The sequence below is a fragment of the Gossypium arboreum genome, chromosome 5 (assembly GCF_025698485.1).
Source record: "Gossypium arboreum isolate Shixiya-1 chromosome 5, ASM2569848v2, whole genome shotgun sequence".
NCBI classification, from domain to species: Eukaryota; Viridiplantae; Streptophyta; class Magnoliopsida; order Malvales; family Malvaceae; genus Gossypium; species Gossypium arboreum.
The window spans coordinates 38,696,561-38,717,268 of NC_069074.1; the positions used below are offsets into that span (position 1 = coordinate 38,696,561).

General features: G+C 31.5%; 1 protein-coding gene across 2 annotated transcripts; it reads left to right on the forward strand.

The window, feature by feature from the left end:
- The first annotated feature begins 3,152 nt into the window (after positions 1-3,152).
- Positions 3,153-20,248, forward strand: LOC108451269 (uncharacterized). Of its 2 annotated transcripts, XM_053029041.1 has the most exons (3): positions 3,153-3,539; positions 3,623-4,185; positions 19,979-20,248. In XM_053029041.1, exons 1-3 carry the CDS (start codon positions 3,392-3,394, stop codon positions 19,982-19,984), a joined length of 717 nt encoding a protein of 238 aa, XP_052885001.1. In that variant the 5' UTR covers positions 3,153-3,391; the 3' UTR covers positions 19,985-20,248. The 2 variants fall into 2 exon arrangements, with proteins under 2 accessions (XP_052885001.1, XP_017604463.2); XM_017748974.2 differs by lacking the exon at positions 19,979-20,248 and having other exon boundaries at positions 3,623-4,351.
- The last annotated feature ends 460 nt before the right edge of the window (positions 20,249-20,708 follow it).

Consider the following 20,708-nt stretch of genomic DNA (forward strand, 5'->3'; position numbering starts at 1 on the left):
TGTCGGGAGCTCGGTCATCTCCCTTTATTAGATATTTTACTATTTGTTTAAATTTGAATTAACATATGTTTTATTTCAGGTTTCGATTTGTAAGCTCAGATTTTTACGTTGGTTTGTTTAGTTTGGTGTTTTCTAAATGATGAACTTTAAATTACTTTAATGTTGGTTTTTTAAATGTTTTGATGTAGCCTCTAAACTTGGTCTTAACATCTAGGTTGGGTATGGGGTTTTACAAGATTAGAATGCAGGCTTGTACGGGATTGCACTTTGGTGTCTCTATTAGCATTTTGGTGTCTCTATTAGCATTTTGATGCTCTCTAGTGTGTTTTAGGGAAAGCTGTGTATCCAAGTCATGTTGCTATAGTTCATCGGGCTATGAAAATTATGATTAATCTCAAAGTAACTGGTTATTATAAATGATTATTCATTAAAAGGTTTCTATTAAAGTAATATCATGTTTGAACGTTTCATTTGGTGTAGATGAAATGAAATGTCTATGTTATGTATATGAAGGTTTTGGTTAAACTATTAACGAACATGAATTATTTAAAGAACTAATTCTGTACTAATTGTGTGAATTCTCGTACATGATTGTCAGGTTAAATTACTCTAAGTTATATTTGTTTTTACATTGTTAATTGAGGTAAGTTGATTTGAATTTCATCTATGAACTTACTAAGTTATTTAAGCTTAATCTGTTTGTTATTGTTTTCTGTAGTTAACGTTTTGCGAAACTGGTTGGGCAGATCAATTTCAATGCTCACACTATCAAGCTTCTATTTCGGTAGTTTTGATTTGGTTATTTCGATTTGTGGCATGTATATAGAGTTTTGAAGTTATTAAACTTAAAGTTCTTGTTGAATTTACAAGCTTGTTTAAAGTTGTTATAAAATGTTAAGTTTATGCTTTATATTAAACTTGTGATGAATGTGGAATTCTACATTTGGTTTTGGTATCTTATGGTTTTTAGGTTGACTATATTTGCCTTTGGAAAGTTGGTATAAATGGAAGATTTTGGCACATATTATTTGAGTCATAATTGATGATTGAATGAGATTAACATGTTAATTATATCTTTCATTTGACTGTTTGATGTTAATGTTTGAATTAAGGTGCCAATGAGGGTATATTGGTTAGGCACTTAGGGTGATTGTGAATTGGTATATTTTGACATGTTTTGACACATTTTGAATATGTTTGGATGTTGGTTAATGAATGGCTTGGAACCTAAGAAAGGGTGTGTAAAATGACTTGTGTTTGAAGGTGTTTTTGGGTACACATGGCCTGTGACATGGTCTGCCAGATGGTCGTGTGCCCCACACGATTGTAAGACACAACCATGTGCTTTGTTTAATGTGTGATTTTAGGTCCACATAGTTTTAGAGAGCTACACGGCTTGGTGACACGGTTGTGTGATCTTGAATTACACGGGCTTAGATTATTACACGGTTTGGCCACATGGCCATATCTCTGTATCACACGGACTGAGCCTTGTCACACGGCCTGACCACACGACTATATGATCCATGTTTTAACTATTTAACTTGTAATAAAAAAAATATATAAAGACAATCTTTTAAATTTTAATAGTTAATTGTACCCATAAATCTTCTCATATTGAATTTAGATAAAATAATAGTGAATAATTAAATCACAACCCGACTTCACGTAATCTGTTCTACCTCAAAGTATACACAATTGAACCACATTATCTAAAAAAAAAGAATTATGAGTTTCACCTATAAAAATTGGAGGTATATGACTATATATTTAATTCAATTAACTATATCTATAACTAGTTATAAATTCTCTGTGTTTTATATACCTTTCACCCATAAATCAATGTCTTTATATTTATTTTTCTCTCTCTTTCTTTTTGAATTTGAGAATCCTCCCATGTAAAATTCTGAAGAAAGACAGAAAATCCCATCTCAACTTAAAAGCTTATATTTATATTAAACTGTTTTATACACATTTTATATATTATTTATTGTAAATTTATTTTATTTTAAACCTTTTATATGTTAGTTTGAATTGTTTTATTTTAAGTTGCTCTTTATATTATTTTATTTTTTGAATATTAATTATTTTTAAATTGTTTATATTATTTACTTTAAACTGTTTTTATAGTATCTATTCTAAACCTTATATATATATATATATTATTTATTTAAAATTATCTTATTGTTTGTTTTAAATTGTTTTATATTATTATTTCATTTTATGTTTGTTAATGTTGATATTAAAAATGATGTACGTCGTGTGAATATTGTCATTACATGTTATTGAAATTATTTATTTAACATTTTCATATTGTTGACATTCATTAACCTTGCATCTAATTCGTGTTTTATTATTCCATGCTCTATGATATATTTTTGTTTTATCTAATTTAAATCACATCATGTATTAAGCTCAAAGATATTTATCTAATATAGATTGTTTTATTTTACTCCAAATAACTCACATTGCGAAGTGTCACACTCGTTATTATTTAAAAATAAAATCTTCAAAATAAGGCAATATTTCGCGTTTTGGGAATTCAAAAAATTGTACCCTAACTTAGGGGGTTTCGATTTTCTTATTAAACCTAAATAGTAATTTAATATAAAATTTAAAGTATATTTATATAGTCATTTTGCATTTGCATTGTTTTTAATATATGATGTTTTTTTTAAATTTCTTGTAAATCATTTCGTCTCAAATATTATCCCGCATGCAAAAAGACACTTCACTCTCCTTTTGTTAGTGAGCCATGTGAGTATCTCTAGAGGCCAGGGACCCTCTCAACCATAAAATACAAAGCTCTCTCCATTTTTATTTATCATTATTTTATTTAACTATCTCAATTTTTCCTCATTAATTTAGAGCTAAATCATAAAAATATATTAAAAATAATAAAATTTTAATTTTAATTCAAATTTATGTTTATATTGAATAAATATAATTATTTGTATATGTAATATGTAAAATTTAAAAGGTATTATAATGATGATTATTTTAATAATTTGTGAAAATTAAATTAAATTAAAATTGAATTTAAAATTACACAAAATTAAAGTTTTACAACAAAATTAATGAATAGTATTGAGATTTATCTCAAACCTTTTCATTATTATACTTAATGATTAAAATTATGTGTTTTTGAGAGAAAATAATTTTTAATTTATTTTACCACAATGGTTTTAAGATTTTTTTTTTTAGGTATGAAGGGTATATTTCTAACCCTCTTGATAAAAAGTTCAAAGTGAGCTTCTTTTGGCTGTGTTTTCTGAAGATTGTTAATAGGCTTTAAATTCTTTTAATCATTTTTCCCACTTGATTCGAGGGCTTTTGATTTGTATTTCTTATGTAAAATTAGAGGGTTGAGTTGAAAAAAAGTAAAAGAAAAATGAAATCCTTGAGCAGTGTAGGGCTTGGTTTGAGCATAGTTTTTGGCTGTCTTGTATTAGCTTTGATTGCTGAAGTATATTATCTGTTATGGTGGAAGAACAGGTTAAGAACAAGCACAGATCTTGAAAATGATTTAAAAACTCCAGGTAAAGATTTGCTTTACATGTTTTTGTGTCATCAGCTTCCATGCCTAGCTCAACTTTGAATCCTCAAGAAATTACATTTGCAGAAGAAGAGCAAAGTCATCATCAGCGTCATCATCATAATCTGCAATCAAACAAAGATTTGTTGTTGAAGCCTTTAGATGAAGAACATGGGAATGGAAATGGAAATGATGAGCAGCTTCCACCCAGATTTCTCTTCACAATTATTGAAGAAACAATAGAGGATTTGGAGTCTTTTGAAACCCCATACTTAACCCCTTTTGCTTCACCTCCATTTTTGACCCCTCCACTAACTCCAATTGATGTTGCTTGTTTCAGTCACCAATTGGGATTCAACCCTTTGTTTGAATCCGAAGCTGATGCAAATTTTAATAGGTTAAGTTCATCATCATCATCATCATCATCGCTTCAACCTCCAGCTTCGAGGGTCAAGTTTTGTAAAGAAGCTGAAGCGAAGCTTCATAGGAAACCATTAAAGGAAGATGTTCATAACAATGGCGGATTTAAGCTTTCTTCAGATTATCTCAGAGAGGAAGAAGATGGATCTTTTATCACAATCATTGTTGATAACAACAAAGAAGAAAGGTTTAGTCACATTAATCAGCACCAAAGTAATACTCCTTCTCAGGTACTTCGTTTTAGTTAAGTCTTGTAATTCACGTATTCTTATCAAGTATGTGGATTTTTTTTTTCCTATCATAATTTTATGGGGGTAATTTGTGTTATATCGATTTTGTAAGTTTATAATTATAGTTATAAATAATACATATTTCAATAGATTATTATAATTAAAATCAAGCATTGTAGCGTTTATATTAAAAAAACCTATTTAATGAAATTCAAACCACATAATTTACATATGTCAGAATCTAATCTTTAATGTCCGCTTCATTACTTTTATATATATATATAAATTAATATTATTAAATTTATGATTATCTTTTTTAATAATATTATTTTAAAATTTAAATCATATATTTCTTTTAAAAATATAATATATCTTATTATTACATCCTTAATTATGTTATATTAATTTTCAATCTTGTGTGTCGTTATTTTTTTAATATTCATAAAGTATATAGTCGTATAATACGAATTTAATTATTAACCTTCAACATTCAATTCACCAACAGACACGGCTGTTCCCTTCTAATCAACAATATTTTTAGAGTTTCCTGACCAACCCAATTATTATTTTTATTTGTACTTTTTTGTTTTTTTTCTTCTTAATTTGTTTGGTAATTTTTCAGGGTGAGAGGCAACATCCTCTTCCGAACATAATGATGTGACATTAGGTTATTTAGATTTAAAAACTGTATATAAATAAAAGATAATAATTTTGTCTATTGTTGGTAAAAAAAATCATAAATGAGTTTGGAATGCTATGAAATTTCTATTATTATTTCATTATAATTTAAAAATACATTAATTGTGCTGGTTGAGTTTTAATTTAATTAGTATCGACATTATTGCCAGTGTAAGAGGGCGTGAGTTTGAATGTATTAAAGCACGTTGTCCTCCTATTTAATGGTTAGAAGAAACTATGAATAGTTCTAAGTATTACATAAAAATAATAAATGATAAAAGATTAATGTTTAAAAAACACATTAAAATATCATCATAAAATTAAAATATTGAATAAATAATGTAATAAAAATAAGAAAAACTAAAAAATTATAATGCAAGTGGGGCTGGTGGGGTTACTTGTTTTATTTCAATCTACCCATCTCCTTCTCCTTTTAACTTATGTAATTATTATCTGAGTCAATTTGAATAGATATAACTAGGAATAGGAAAAAATAGTTAATTATTAAATTCATGTAAATATAAATTATTAATTTATTAAATTTTATATAAATATTTTATATTTAAACACTATTAAAATATAATAAAATATATAAATACAATAAGATACATGAACGACCCAATATGATTCTTGTTTAATGTTTACACAAATAATGAATAATATCTTTTCCTAAAAAAAGAATAATATCTTATATATATATATGGTAATTTACATATTTATTTAGTATTAGGCTTTTTAAAAAAGAAAAAAAGGGCAACTTACTACCCAGTTACTATATGAGATAGTTCTTCTCCTAGTAATCCCCATTGAGTCCCGCATTATGGTGGTGCATCAAAAGTTTACGCCCGAGGTATTGCTGCTAGAAAGTTTGGCTATGAAGCGAGTCGACATTGTTTGCCTTCCCATATATATATATCCTTTATCTATACCAGCCAAGGTCACTCTATCATTTGCTTATGACAAGTTTCTTCCTTCATTGGTGTCTTCACGAAGTATTGTTACCACCACAAAATATGTCTAAATTAGAAAATTCATGTTATTTCAAGTCTATCCAAAATTACCCTTAATTCAACTTGAATCATTATCCACATCCTAATATTCCGTCAATATCATTTCAGCCATTGCTCTTGTCTTTCAAGAAAGACTCCCCATGTTGTAACATTGTTTCAATTCCTTTTTATTGCCCCATCTACATTTGTTAGAGTTGAGTGACTCAAATCCTTGTTAAAATAAAATACAATGGTAAAATAAAATAAAAGTAAAATCCATATAGAACTATACTTCTTTTATTTTACATTGATTAGAATAAGGTTTTTCAACCTTACTACACTTCATTTATTTGACATTGATTAGAATAAGGTTTTCAACCTATAAATAGATGTAGTCTAAACTCCTCTTGTATCATTTGAATTTCAACATTAGTGAATTTTCTTCTCCTCTGTCCGTGGTTTTTTTCCCGAAAGGTTTTCCACGTAAAATCTGTGTGTTTTTATTTTTCTTTCTTTTTGCTTTGCGATCATTTTATATTGTCATTATTGACGTTAATTCTACAAAATGGTATCAAGAGCTTTTCGGGTTGCTTGTCTTGATCACGATAACGGCAACATTGAAGTATGATATTTGTTGTTGGAATGCAACACCATATTCGCATTGTGGCAGATAAACATGCAGACAGTTCTTGCACAAATGGATTTGGAGGATGCTCTGCTAAGGATAGAAAAGATGCCTTCGACATTGACGGAGGAAGAGAAGAAGTGTAAAGATTGAAATACTTTACATCTGCTTTTATCGAATGAAATTCTACAGGACGTGATGAAGGAGAAGACTATTGTTGCATTAAGGGCAAAGCTACAGTAGCTATGCATGTCAAAAACCCTAACTAGTAAGTTGCATATGAAGCAACATCTTTATGCTCATTATTTGGACGAAGGTACGTCTATGCACAAACACTTAGCTGCGTTTAAAGAAATTCTCTCAGACTTAGAGGACATAGAGGTTTATTATGATAAAGAAGATTTAAAGTTAATTCTACTTTGTTCGTTGCCCCTGTCTTATTCAACCTTTTAGAGATACAATTTTGTATAGCCTCGAATCTACCATAGTTGATGAAGTCTATGCTTCCTTAACCTCGTACAATAAGATGAAACATCTTGTGGTTGGATCTGACTCTCAGGGAGAGGGTCTCATTGTTCGTGGGAGACAAGAACGAAATACTGATGATAATTGTAGGGGACATAAGAACGAAATCCTCACAGTAAATCTAAGGGTAGATCGAGATCTTCAAATAGAGGTAAAATCTGTAACTTTTGCAAGAAGAAATGACCCAAGATCAAAAGAGAGGCTGCGAATCAAAAGGGAAAACAACCAGAACAATCTGGTGAAGCTGATGTTGTAGAAGACTACAGCGATGGTGAACTCCTAGTTGCTTCTATCGACAACTCTAAAGTGAGCGAGGAGTGGATCCTTGATTCTGGTTGCACCTTCCAATGAGTCCTAATCAAAATTGGCTTACAACATACGAAACAGTGTCTAAAGGTGTTGTTTTGATGTGAAATAATGCTTCATGTAAAATCTAGGTATTGGAACGATCAAAATTAAGATGATGGATAGAGTCGTCAGAACACTTAGTGGCGTACGACATGTACTAGAATTGAAATGGAATTTGATTTTGTTGAGTACTTTTGATTCAAAAGGCACAAGTACACAGCTGAAAGTGGGGTTTTAAAGATTAGCAAGGGTTCCATCGTTGTGATGAAAGAGTAGAGAAAAACAATCATGCTATATATTTTGTACGGTTTTACTATTATTGGTGATGCAAATGTCATTCTCTCTTCCTTGTCAAATGATAGTGTTACTAGACTTTGGCATATGCGTCTAAGGCATATGAGTGAGAATGGCATGGCAGAATTAAGTAAAAGAAGACTTTTTGATGAACAAGGCATTAGCAAACTGAAGTTCTGTGAGTACTATGTTTTTGGAAAGCAAAAGAGAGTTCGATTCACCATAGGAATCCATATTACAAAGGGAACACTGGACTATATTCATTTTGATCTTTGGGGACCATTCGAAGTGCCTTCGAGGGGTGGCGCTAATTAGATGCTGATGATCATTGATTATTTTTCTAGAAAAGTTTGGGCATTCTTTCTAAAGCAGAAAAGTGATGTGTTTTTCGCGTTTAAGGCTTGGAAAACTATGATCGAGTAGCAAATAGGAAAACATATAAAACATCTTCGCACAAATAATGGCTTAGAATTCTATTCTGATGAGTTTAATGAATTGTGCAAATAAGAAGGAATCGTGAGACATTTGATAGTTCGTCATACTCCACAGTAAAATAGCATTGTAGAACGGATGAATAGAACAATCATGAAAAAGGTTCAATGTATGTTGTCGAATGCTTATTTACCGAAGTCGTTTTGGGCTGAAGCAGGCTCTACTACATGGTTTTTTATTAACCGATCTCCGTCCGTTTCCATTAAGAAAAAAACTCTACAAAAGGTATGATTTGGTAATCCTGCTAATTATTATGATTTGAAGATTTTTGGATGTCTTGCGTATGCTAATGTTGATAATGGGAAATTGTAACCTAGATCTATTAAATGTGTTTTTCTTGGTTATAAGGCTGGTGTTAAAGGGTATAAGTTATGGTGTCCTAAAAATAGAAAAGTTGTGATTAGTTGAGATGTTAGTTTTAATGAAACTGCTATGCTACGTAACTTATCTCTTAAAAAATCTTCTAATAAAGACCAGCAAAAGTAGGTGGAGCTTCAGATTGATCCAGGATCTACAACAGAGTCTACTCCTCAAGTTAGTACAGAAACTCAGAGTAAAGTTTCTTCTCCACCACAATATTCTATTGCCAAGAACAGACCTAGAAGAGAAATTAAACCTCCAAAGAGGTACATTGAGGCTGATCTAGTTGCTTATGCTTTACATGTAGCTAAAGATATAGATGAAAACCAAGATCCATTTACTTATTTTGAGACAGTTAGTTGTGAAGATTTAGGAAAGTGGATGATTTCCATGCAAGAAGAGATGTGATCGCTCCATAAGAGTAGAACATGTGATCTAGTGAAGCTTCCTAAAGGTAAAAAGGTTGTTTTTTTTTTGTAAATGAGTGTTCAAAAAGAAAAAAAAGGAACTCTAAGAGTTGAAAAACTCATATATCAAACAAGACTGGTTGCAAAAGGTTACAATCAAATTCCAAGTGTAGACTTCACAGATGTATTTTTTTCTAATTGTGAAGCATAGTTCGATTAGAGCCTTGCTTAGTATTGTGGTCATATATGATTTGGAGCTTAAGCAGTTAGATATAAAAATAGCGTTCTTGCATAGAAAACTTGAGGAAGATACTTACATGCAACAACAAAAGGGTTTTACAGTCTCAAAAAAGGAGGACTATGTTTGCTTGCCGAAAAAGTCCCTTTATGGTTTGAAACAGTCACCAAGGCAATAGTACAAGAGGTTTGATTCTTTTATGACTACTCGTGAATTCAATAGAATCATCTTTGACAGTTGTTTTTATTTTAAGAAAAATAGTGATGGTTCTTTTGTGTATTTACTTCTCTATGTTGATGACATGTTGATAGCAACCAAATATAAATGAGAGATAAGAAAGGTCAAAGCCCAGCTTAGTAAAGAATTTGAGATGAAGAATTTGGGAACAAAAAATAAGATACTTGGGATGAAGATTCTCAGAGATAGAAAATCATGTTAATTGTACCTAATTCAGAATGTGTAACACCCCTAACCCGTATCCGTCGCCGGATTAGGGTTAAAGTTGTTACTGAACAAACTAAAACCTTTTACGAACAATTCATATACGTCATCCAAAATCATAGTTAAACATTACCATAGAGTCCCTTATATAGGTCATCGAGACCTTAAGCATGCATTAAAAAGGGGTCGGGACTAAACCGAGCTCATACAAACAATTTTTGAAACTTAAACATTTTACAAAGTTGTACAGGTCACACACCTGTGTGAACAGGCCGTATGCCTCACACGGCTTTAGACACGCTCGTGTGTCTAGGCTAAATCAAAAAAGGGCATACATACTGACTTATTCACACGACCACAAGACACGCTCGTGTGCTTTGGCTGTGGTTAAAACTGACTTGTTTCACACGGCCAGTCACACGCCCATGTGTCTAGCCCGTACTTGAAACTGACTTGGCCACACTGCTTAGCACACGCCCGTGTGTGCAACCCTGTCGTCTGCCCAGGCTCATTTCAAAATGGCCATTAAGCAACACGGCTGAGACACACACCCGTGTCCCTGCCCATGTAGGCAAAAATAGGCCATTTACAAGGCCAAAGTGCCACCCTTTAAGGGTCCTCCCTACAAGCATCAAATACACTTTAATTACATAGTATTTTCAACCAATACATAGTATTTTCAACCAATTTCAAACATCAAACATCCATCATCTATATCATATAATAACCAATCTATTTCATACTCAATATGTAAATCAAAACATGCCAAATCATGAGCTATTATCATACCAAACATATGCTTCATAATCTCAATTTACATCATTCATTCTCATGCCATGAACTTACCAATTTCTCACATAAGCACTTACCACAACTTACCATTATGACCTATTCACTTGACCATTCATGAACACATAATATTGACATATTGCATCACATATTTCATACCAAACACTTTTTCATATACACAACCTTAATCAAGCCAAATCACATGGCTAGATATATACATTACCAAAACATCTACAATTACTTCTAGCCTATACATGCCATATTTCAATATGTACATTTTCAAAAGGTACCAAAAAGAAGTTTGATAGTGTGGTGATGACCCTCGACGATCCCCGAGCTTCCAGTAGCTTCGATATCTATAAAATAGATGATAAACAAACAAAATAAGCCTTCCAAAGCTTAGTAAGCCATATACAAATAAACTTAACTTTATAAGCATATATACATCATCAAATTACATAAATTCCATAGCCAAATACTATCATCAATCACATGGTTCATATACACTATACATTTCCCAATTCATTTACACATATAACATGATTTCTAATACTTATATCATAGGATCTCAAAAGTACATGTACTTACCTTTCATACTCAAACATAGTATACAATTCAAATGTTCCTGAATCGGATACACATTCACATAGTCATTCATTTTCTTAGAATGCCCGTTGAACCGTTCGAAATCATAAGGATACGCGGATAACTCAGAAAGCTTGTACAACGCCAACGTCTTAGACGTGGTCTTACATGTAATCAAATATCGATGTCACTGTCCCAGACAGGGTCTTACACGAAATCAAATACGATGACAATGTCCCAGACATGGTCTTACACGTAAATCATAAGTCGATGCCAAAGTCCCAGACGTGTCTTACACGAAACACATATCGGATCCTATGTCATGACATATGTACCTAACTATTCCTATGGTTCGTACGGGGCTTTTTGGACGTCTAAACTTTGTCGATACTTTCTCGGATATCCCATTCTCAACACATATAATCATTCAACATTTTTCAAAAGCATATAATCAATAGTAATTCAATTAAAAATACATTTATTTGTATATCGACTTACCTCGTATGGAAATGAACAGAAACGTACGGCTATTCAATGACATTCCACTTTCCCCGATCTAATTCCATTTTCTTTGGTTCTTGATCTATATAAATTCAAATTTAACTCTTTTATTCAACAAATCATTCAAATCAATGCACAAACACACATTTAAGGCATTTTACAAATTAGCCCTCACATTTTCACATTTTGACACTTTAGTTCCTAATTCACAAAATCACAAAAATACACCAAATTTCTTTAGACATATGCTTAGCCAAATATTCCTAGTGTTCATATAAATCCAAATATTTCATTTATTTCACATTTTAGTCCCTCAAAATCTCATTTTTACAATTTAGCCCTAATTACTCAAATTCGTCAAAAATTCAAAGACAAAATATACTAACCCAACACATATCTTTTATTTACTATCATCAAACTTGATAAAAATCACATTATAAACAATGAAATAACTCAAAATCATCAAAAAAATAAAAAATTAGGGCATGGGTTTGATAGATTACTAAACAACGATTACAAAAACATAGAAATTATCAAAAACCGAACAAAAACGGACCTTTAATCAAACTTGGAAGTAGTTGAACCCTAAAACACCATGGAAGCTTTCTTTTCTTTCTTAATATTAGGCCAACATAGGATAATGAAGCCAATTTTTTATTTTTATATTTAATACATAATAATTATACTAATTACTATTATATCCTTAATGAATTTCATTTATAAATATAAATAAATAGCTATAATGGTCCACTTACAGTTCCAATGGTCTATTAACATTATAAGGACCTCACAATTAAGAAGACATAGCAAATAAGCACTTTAGCAAATAGAACACATCTTTTACATTTTACACGATTAGGTCCTTTTTGTAAATTAAGCACACAATTGATAAAATTTTCATACGAAATTTTCACAAACATCAATTCACACATAATAGGCACGAAAAATAATATTAAAATATTTTTTTGACTCAAATTTGTGGTCTCAAAACTACTATTCGACTAGGGTCTAAACCGAATTGTTACAGAATGGGTACACTGAGAAAGTTCTTTGCAGGTTCAATATACAGAATGTCAAGCCTGTTAGTACTCCATAAGCAGCCCACTTCAAACTTTCATCAACTTTGTCTCTACAATCAGATGATGAGATTTACTACATGTCACATGTTCTACATTCTAGTGTAGTGGGATCTCTCATGTATGTTATGGTTTTCTCATGTCCAAATTTATCATATGTAGTTAGTGCAGTTAGTAGATACATGGCAAATCTAGTAAAGAACAATGGAAAGTAGTTTAGTGGATTTTCAGATACCTATGAGAAACTATTGATGTTTGTTTACAGTTTGGAAGAACTATAGATGGAGTCATTAGGTATGTTGATTCTGATTTTGTTAGAGACCTTGATAAAAGAAGATCTTTCACAGGGTATGTCTTTATTATTGGGGGTTGTGAAATCAGCTGGAAAGCCACTTTGCAAACTATAGTTACTTTTTCTACTACTGAAGTTGAGTACATGGCGATTACTGAGGCTTGTAAAGAAGTTATTTGATTAAAAAAACTCTTTGGTGAACTCAATAAAGATCTTCAGATCAGTACAGTGTTTTGTGATAGTCAAAGTGTCATCTTCTTTACAAAAGATCAAATGTTTCATGAGAGAACAAAACACATTGATGTTTTGTATTATTTTTTGCGTGATATTATTGCTCGTGAAGATATTTTTGTGAGCAAATTTAGTACTCATGAAAATCCTGCAGATAAGATGACTAAGTCACTTCTTATAACCAAGTTTGAGCATTGCTTGGACTTGGTTGGTGTTCATTTTTTAAGAACACCCCTTAAGGGGCTTTCATCAAAAAGGTGGAGAACTTGTTCGTTAAGCGTTCATGGTGAAGAACTTATTCGTTGAGAATTCGTATCAAGGTAGTTATAGTTAGAGTTGAGTGACTCGAATCCTTGTTAAAATAAAATACAGTGACAAAATAAAATAAAAGTAAAATCCGTATAGAACTATACTTATTTTTTTTACATTGATTAGAATAAGGTTTTTCAACCTTACTACACTTCATCTATTTGGCATTTATTAGAATAAGGTTTTTCAACATATAAATAGATGCAGTCTAAACTCCTCTACCCGTCGTTTTTTTCCCGAAAGAGTTTCCACGTAAAATCTGTGTGTTTTTATTTTTTTCTTTCTTTTTACTATGCAATCGTTTTATATTTCCATTATTGATGTTAGTTCAACAACATTCAACTTAACCATTCCTCTTATGGTGGTTGCCAACCTATACATCTAATCTCCTTTCAGTGCTTAGCTTTCTCCCTTTGCCATGATGCATTAAAGTTTTTTGGCTTATGCATATGACTGGTTAATTACAACCATAACATGTAAATTTCTTTCATTAAAGATTACCTTGTTTCTCTACTACCATATTTGCTAACATACCAAGCTAAACAAGATACCCCATTCTACCTCAACATATAATGAAACTTCAGTTCATCATGTTTTCAAGTAACCATTCATGCAAAGGTAGTGAGAAAAGCCTAACTTGATTCTTAGTAGGAATTAGTTTCAACCATACCAACTTCATTGTATGATAATCAAAAACGGTATGCAAATGGGATTCCGATGTACCATACTTACATCATTCGGAGTTGGCAAGTAGCCTACTATACATCAAAACCTACAAGAAATTTCAAATACTCCATGGTACCTGTAGCTTTCAGATTGTGTGCTATACATCTTTCTTGTTGTTCCAATTCTCCTTAAAAAGAAATTTGTGAGTTGTAGCCAAAGAGAATTGGCCGTTATTTGTCCACGTCCATAAAAATTTATCTGACAGAATTCCCTCTCGAGGATGACATATTATCTATATATTCAAAATCACCTCTTGTGGGAGATAAACAACAAAACTCTCCCATTGCCATTTACCATTTTCATCAGTCATCTCATTAACTTGACAACCATCATGTTCATGTTATTCATTTAAATAATATTTGCACAATGGTGCAAATTCTAGCAACCAAATATCTTTTCAAAAGCATGTAGTTAAACATCGCCAAGGGACAAAAACACAGACCCAAAGGGAGTCCTTGTTAGTAAGTAAGTTGAAGTTGAGCTTCACCATGAACGACTTATATTGAGCCTTTAGTCTCTACAAATTCCCTTATTTTCTAAGGGTTGACTAATTATCCCATCGAATAAGAGTGGGATTTTTCTTTTCATTCCTGAATCCCTAAATAAAATTTCTAGCAATTTTTTAATCTCATCGCACACATTAAATGGAGTCAATGCAAATTGCATAAAATAATTTGGTATAAAAAGGAGCACTGATTTTCTAAGAGTTACTTTACCTAGCCAGGATAATAGTCTTACGTTCTATTCATTTAGTCTTTATTGGACTTTGACAAAGACAAATTTATAAGTCTCTTTGGTCACTGTTTTACTGAATAAAGGAACATCGAGGTACTTTCCCAAATTTGAGATTTGAAATCCCAGCGTCATGTTAATCTACAAAGTTGCATTCTCATCAACACTCGATGAGAAATATAATTGAGTCTTTTGGGCATTGATCTTGTAACCTGAGTACTTCAAAAAATAAAAGAGAACACATTAACCACTATTTTTCTTTGTTTAAAATTTACCTAGTAGAACAAAACCAAATCATCAACAAAAAATAGGTGGAAATAAGTAACCCATTCCTAAATATTTTAATCAACTTCCAATCCTTAGCCATTACAGCTTTGTTAATACAATGGCTCAAACATTCCATTCCTAGAACGAAGAGATATGGGGACACAGGACCACTTTGCCTGACACCTTGGGAATGTTTAAACTCTAAAGATATGATCTTATTCAAGAGAATTTTCATTGAAACATTGTCACACAATTCATGATAATTCATAAAAAAAAGGGGAATGCCTACTTTAGTTAAAGAACTGACCAAAAAGTCCTATCGAATTAGGTTATATGCTTTTTCAAGGTCCACTTTAATCACCATCTACCTTTTCATCCTTTAACAAGTTCACATAGAGTGTATGACCTCTTAATTTATAATAATGTTGCCAATATTGTTTCTTCTTGCTACAAAACTCATTTGATTTAGAGACACAAGCTTCAACATAATGTTTCGAAGTTTATTTATGATTGTTTTGGTTATCACTTTGTACAGAACTTTACATAAGCTTATGGGTCTGAATTATTATATCGATTCTGACGTAAACTTTAAGAATCAAGATCGATAGAGTTAGTAATCCAATGATCAATAAAAACTCTATTGAAAGCTTCTTTCACAAGTTTGTAAATATAAGCATCCATATTTTCTTGTTGACTTTGATAAACCTTATCATGCAATTCACTAAATACTAAGAGCTTTTAAAAGGGCCATTTCAACAATAGTACTCTTTATTTCTTCACTTGTTGCATTTGAAATAAACATATCAACCTCACCTCCTTTTAAAGTAAAAAAAGACATTCTGTAATTGGGAGTCTTCTTACTTCACCTCCCTCATCTGCATATAGTGTGTTAAAGAATTGTATTGTTTTCTCCTTTAGTATGCATCATCAAAATACCATTTCTAGTCTTCTAGTTTTAGAGCTTTTATTCAGTTTTTGTCTTCTCCTAGTAATTATCTTACTATAAAAATATTCGATATTCTTATCTCCTTTTGTTAGCCAACCACTTCTTGACTTTTGTTTCAAAAGTGTTTCTTTAATGTCTAGGATGTCATTCATCTCTTTTGAAGCTTCAACTCCAACTCTCTCAAATTAATTGTGTTATGAGTTTCCAAAGCTCTTTGAATCCCCTTTTACCCTTATCGTTAATTACCTTCCCTTTTCACTCATTCAAGTTACCAAAAACAAATTTATCTGATTCCTTGATTGCATAAATTAGACCTATAATTGTATTCTTTACACTACCATCTAATATCTTAGTTTTTTTGACAAGATCTTTGAAAGATAAGTGAGTCATCCATCCAACAAAAAATCTTAAAAGTTTTGTCCTCGCCAAAGTCTCTCATCCTCAATTTTAATAAAGAGAGGTCAATGGTGAAATTTTAGTTTTTGAAGGTGTTGAATCCCTGTGTTTGGCAATACCTCATCCAAAGAAAAATTACATATAGTTTAGTCTACTCTTTTATGTAAGTTCCCCATATGCCAAGTTAATCGTGGTCTGATAAACCCTAAATTTCTCATACTATTATTGAACATAAATTCATGAAACATCTTACAACTTCCATGATCCATTATTACTCACCCTTTCCTTTTTGAATTGTACAGAATCGAATTAAAGTCCCATGTAATCTTCTTGGACTCCTATAGACAATAGTAAGGGACAAAGAGGTTCCCTACGTCTCCAAGGGTACTTTATAGTTCCTTACGTCTCCAAGGGTACTTTATAGTGTATGAAATGGAAGTGATTATAAATCACAATAAAAGTAATAGGTCAATTCCATCACACTCAAATATCTCTAAGTATCCTCTAGCTTGTATTCAATAAGAGAAATCAAAACCCAATTTTCTGATAACCTTATATGCCTTATTACCACTAATACAAGTTTCCATGAGTGCTACTATGTCAAACTTAAACACTTGCAAGAATGCTCTTATTGTTTTTTAAAGCATGGACTCTTACATCCATAGCAGTTCAACGTAAGTATTTATAAATTCATAAAAGTGGAATATATATACAATAAACTAACCTTTGTAAACAATATTGGAAGACCTCATTTTCTTGATTCATCCTCAAATATTTCAACTTGTATCATCTTCTATCACCATATCTTCAGCTTCAAATCCATCTTCCAATTGTTCACTAATCAGTTGCATCTTTCATCATCTTTATCTTCACGCTAGTTCATTTTATTTGTTTATGGAATTGTCCTTAGCTAAATTTAGTACTTTTAGATGATAAAATGGAAGATAAGTCAGCATGATGTACACAAACACTGTCACCTCCTTTGTTGTGTATTTGAACACTCTAAAAACTTAGGTCATTATTCTTATCAATGTGCACTACTGTATGGTTCTAGGGAAAACTTGTAAGTGCAAAGTGTTGGTTCCTCAGTTTTTGTAAGGGACATTTCAACCCACAGGGATAGAGTCTTACTAGAATGTTTCAAGTATTAAAGGATAGTGATTTCTGGGCTACTTTAGCCTATATCATTCCTTCTACCATTTTTATTATTTTTAGGATCTATATGAACTTTTTTGACACCAATCCCAAACTCTTCCTTTTTTTTGGTTAAAGAATCTCCTTCTATATTAGATCCTTACTATTTTTAAAAAATTCATCTCGATTTTATGCTGACTTCCCATACTCTTTCTTGAAATTTCTCTTCTTTCTCATCTTCACTAACATTTATGGCCCAAAACTTTTGACCACCACTTTCCGGCTTACCTCTTCTACTATCTAACTTTTGATCTCCAATGATTCAGTTGTTGGCACAAAATCTTGAATTTTAGGATAAATCACTTTAACATGGTCATACTTGTCACCTTCAAAATAGTCATTTAGTAAACCTTTGTATTCCACCCGTTGAATCTTATCTTTAATTGTAATCACCTTCAAAATAGTCATTCAGTAAACCTTTGTATTCCACCCGTTGAATCTTATCTTTAATTGTAATCTTGTATATTAGAGGTTTCCATAAATCAATTAAAATTTTCATTCTCGCAAATTTTCCTTGCACCCCATTGTCTGTGTTATAATCTATCGTCATAACCCTGCCAATGGTATTTCCAACCACCCATAAAAGGCTCTACTTGTATAATGCACTTGATAAACCAAGGAGATGTATTCTGTAATGACTTTTAGGTCATCGAAAAAGTGAGTTTTTGGGTCTTCGATTTTGAAAATTAGATTCATAAATATTTGTTAGAAATATTTACGAAGTTAAGTGAGAGGTTAATTAGATTTTAATTAAGTAAATTTAGCTTAATTAAGGCTAATTTAGTGAAAGGACTAGACTGAATATAGTGTAAAAGTTTTATTATAAACTATAGAAAATTCAAGGGACTAAATTAGCAAATAAGCCTTAGGAGACAAGTGTGTGGTATGTATGAATACATTTGTATTATTTTAATTGGTACAAATGTATGTATAAATAAGTATTTACTTATTAAATAAGAAATAATAATAATGATTAAAGTATATTATAATAATATAATATAATAAAGTAATTAAATAAAAAATAAAACAAAAGAAAGAAATAAAAGAGAGAATGAAAATGAAACAAAGCAAGGAAAGAAAGAAAGAAAAAGGGAAAGAAAAAGAAAAGGAAAATTTAGGGTTCTGGAGTTCCAAGCTTGATTGGTAAGTCAATTTGATCACTTTTCTTGTAATTTTGATGTGAATGGAATTCTAGGAAAGAATACTACTTGAGTTATGCTGAAATTTAGAAAGTTACTGAATTTTTAGATGTTGATTAAGTTGAATAAATGGAAGAATTAAGTGTTAATTTGATGGAAATTCAAGTTAGAAGTGGGAGAAGGATTAAATTGTAAAAGAAAATATAGGTCTTGCAATAATAGGGATTGAATTGAGAAGATGTTATAATTAATGTTTTATGCTGTAAATTTAAGAGTTGGAATAGTTTAAAATGATAATTAAATGAAAATATAGGATTTATTTTGAAGAAAAAGAATGGTTATGGTGGAAGGACTAAATTGGAATTTAAGTAAAAGATACATGGAAATACAAGAGTGTGTTATTAAATAATATATATCGATAATTTTAAATGTTAAATTTTATGTAGCTAACGTAGCACCGAAAACCTCATCGAAAAAGGGAAAGGAGAAAGTGAACGAGGATATCGAGTAAACTCGAAAAATTCGGTTTGTATTTCTATAAGCTATGCTTAATGTTTTTAATACAATGTAAATGATATTTTTAACAATTAGAATGTATAATGAATGATATGATGGAAACTGTTTCTATTTCTGTATTATAATGATATGATTTGAATACCCTATTAACAGTGTCGAGCTAGTCGGATATAATTGGCATGCCATATGATTGGAAGTGTTTAGGGATATTCTAACTATGTGTCGATGAAACACTATATGTGTCGACCCATCGTGGATGCTCGGATTCATTCGAAGAGGTACTCATGCACGACTATGATTATTCTTGCTCTCATTCTTGTTACCTACGGTGTATTCGGTTTCAAATTGATGAAACGCTGTACATTATCCCCGGTGTGTGGGTTGGATCTGTGTATCCGTCCAGGTCCGAGTTATGTTACTAGGGGTAATTGAAAGTACTAAAGACAAAGATTGACTGCTATTGATTATGTGATTGTTATACAAGTATTGAAAGATATTGAATGATATGAAAAGTATAAAAAGATTTGTTTAAATACATTTAAGAGCTATAAGATAAAGGTAAGTGATGAAGCTAATAAGATTATGAAAAAAAAAGTTATGTTACAATGTATATACATAGCTTATTATTGTTTGAAGTATTAGTTTATAGAAATATCACTGAGTGTATACTTAGCGTACGGTATGTTTCCGTGCGCAGGTCTAGGTATGAAAGAAAGTTAAGGACTCAGCATCCAAGCCAATCCCAGACTCAAAGTGGTGAATGCCTTTCTTTTGGTAAAATGGCATGTATCTAGGTTGTTAAAGTGTTGTTTTGTATATAATAGTGAACAAACATGAAAGTTGTTGAAGCATGGTATGAAATGTGTATCTTTTGGAAATTAAATTTACATGAGTTTGACTAGTATGATAATGTAGTAAATTTTGATATGAATTGTGGTAAATGATCCTTAAGAGGTTTTGAAGTGAATGAATGAATATTTGCTAGGTCTAAGTGGCATAATGTATGATATTTGGTTTAAGAATGTCAGTAAATGTTTGGGCAAGAATTAGATGTGTTTAGCAAGTGAAAATAGCATAAAAATGGGCAAAAATCATGTTTTCACACGGCCAAGGCACATGGGCGTGTGCTCAGGCCGTGTGGCCATCCATTTATGTCACACGGGCTATTTCCACGACCGTGTGTGCAAGTCAGATCTGCCCACAGTCTGGCCCCACGACCATGTCCCAAGCCACACGGGCATGTCCCAGGCCACACGGGCGTGTGCCCCTATTTCCAAGGAAAAATTTCTAAAGTTGCCAATTTAGTCCCGAATCACTTCTAAAACATATATTGGGCCCCGTAGGCCCATATTAGGGAATTTATGATGAAGTTTGGTGAATATTGATCTGAAATATAGAGTTTATGACTCGATTTTGTATAGATGTTA

Coding starts and splice junctions, on each gene's coding strand:
- LOC108451269 (XM_017748974.2), top strand. CDS start 3,392: ATGAAATCCTTGAGCAGTGTAGGGCTTGGTTTGAGCATAGTTTTTGGC. Junction 3,540..3,622: donor AAATGATTTAAAAACTCCAG/GTAAAGATTTGC, acceptor TTACATTTGCAG/AAGAAGAGCAAAGTCATCAT.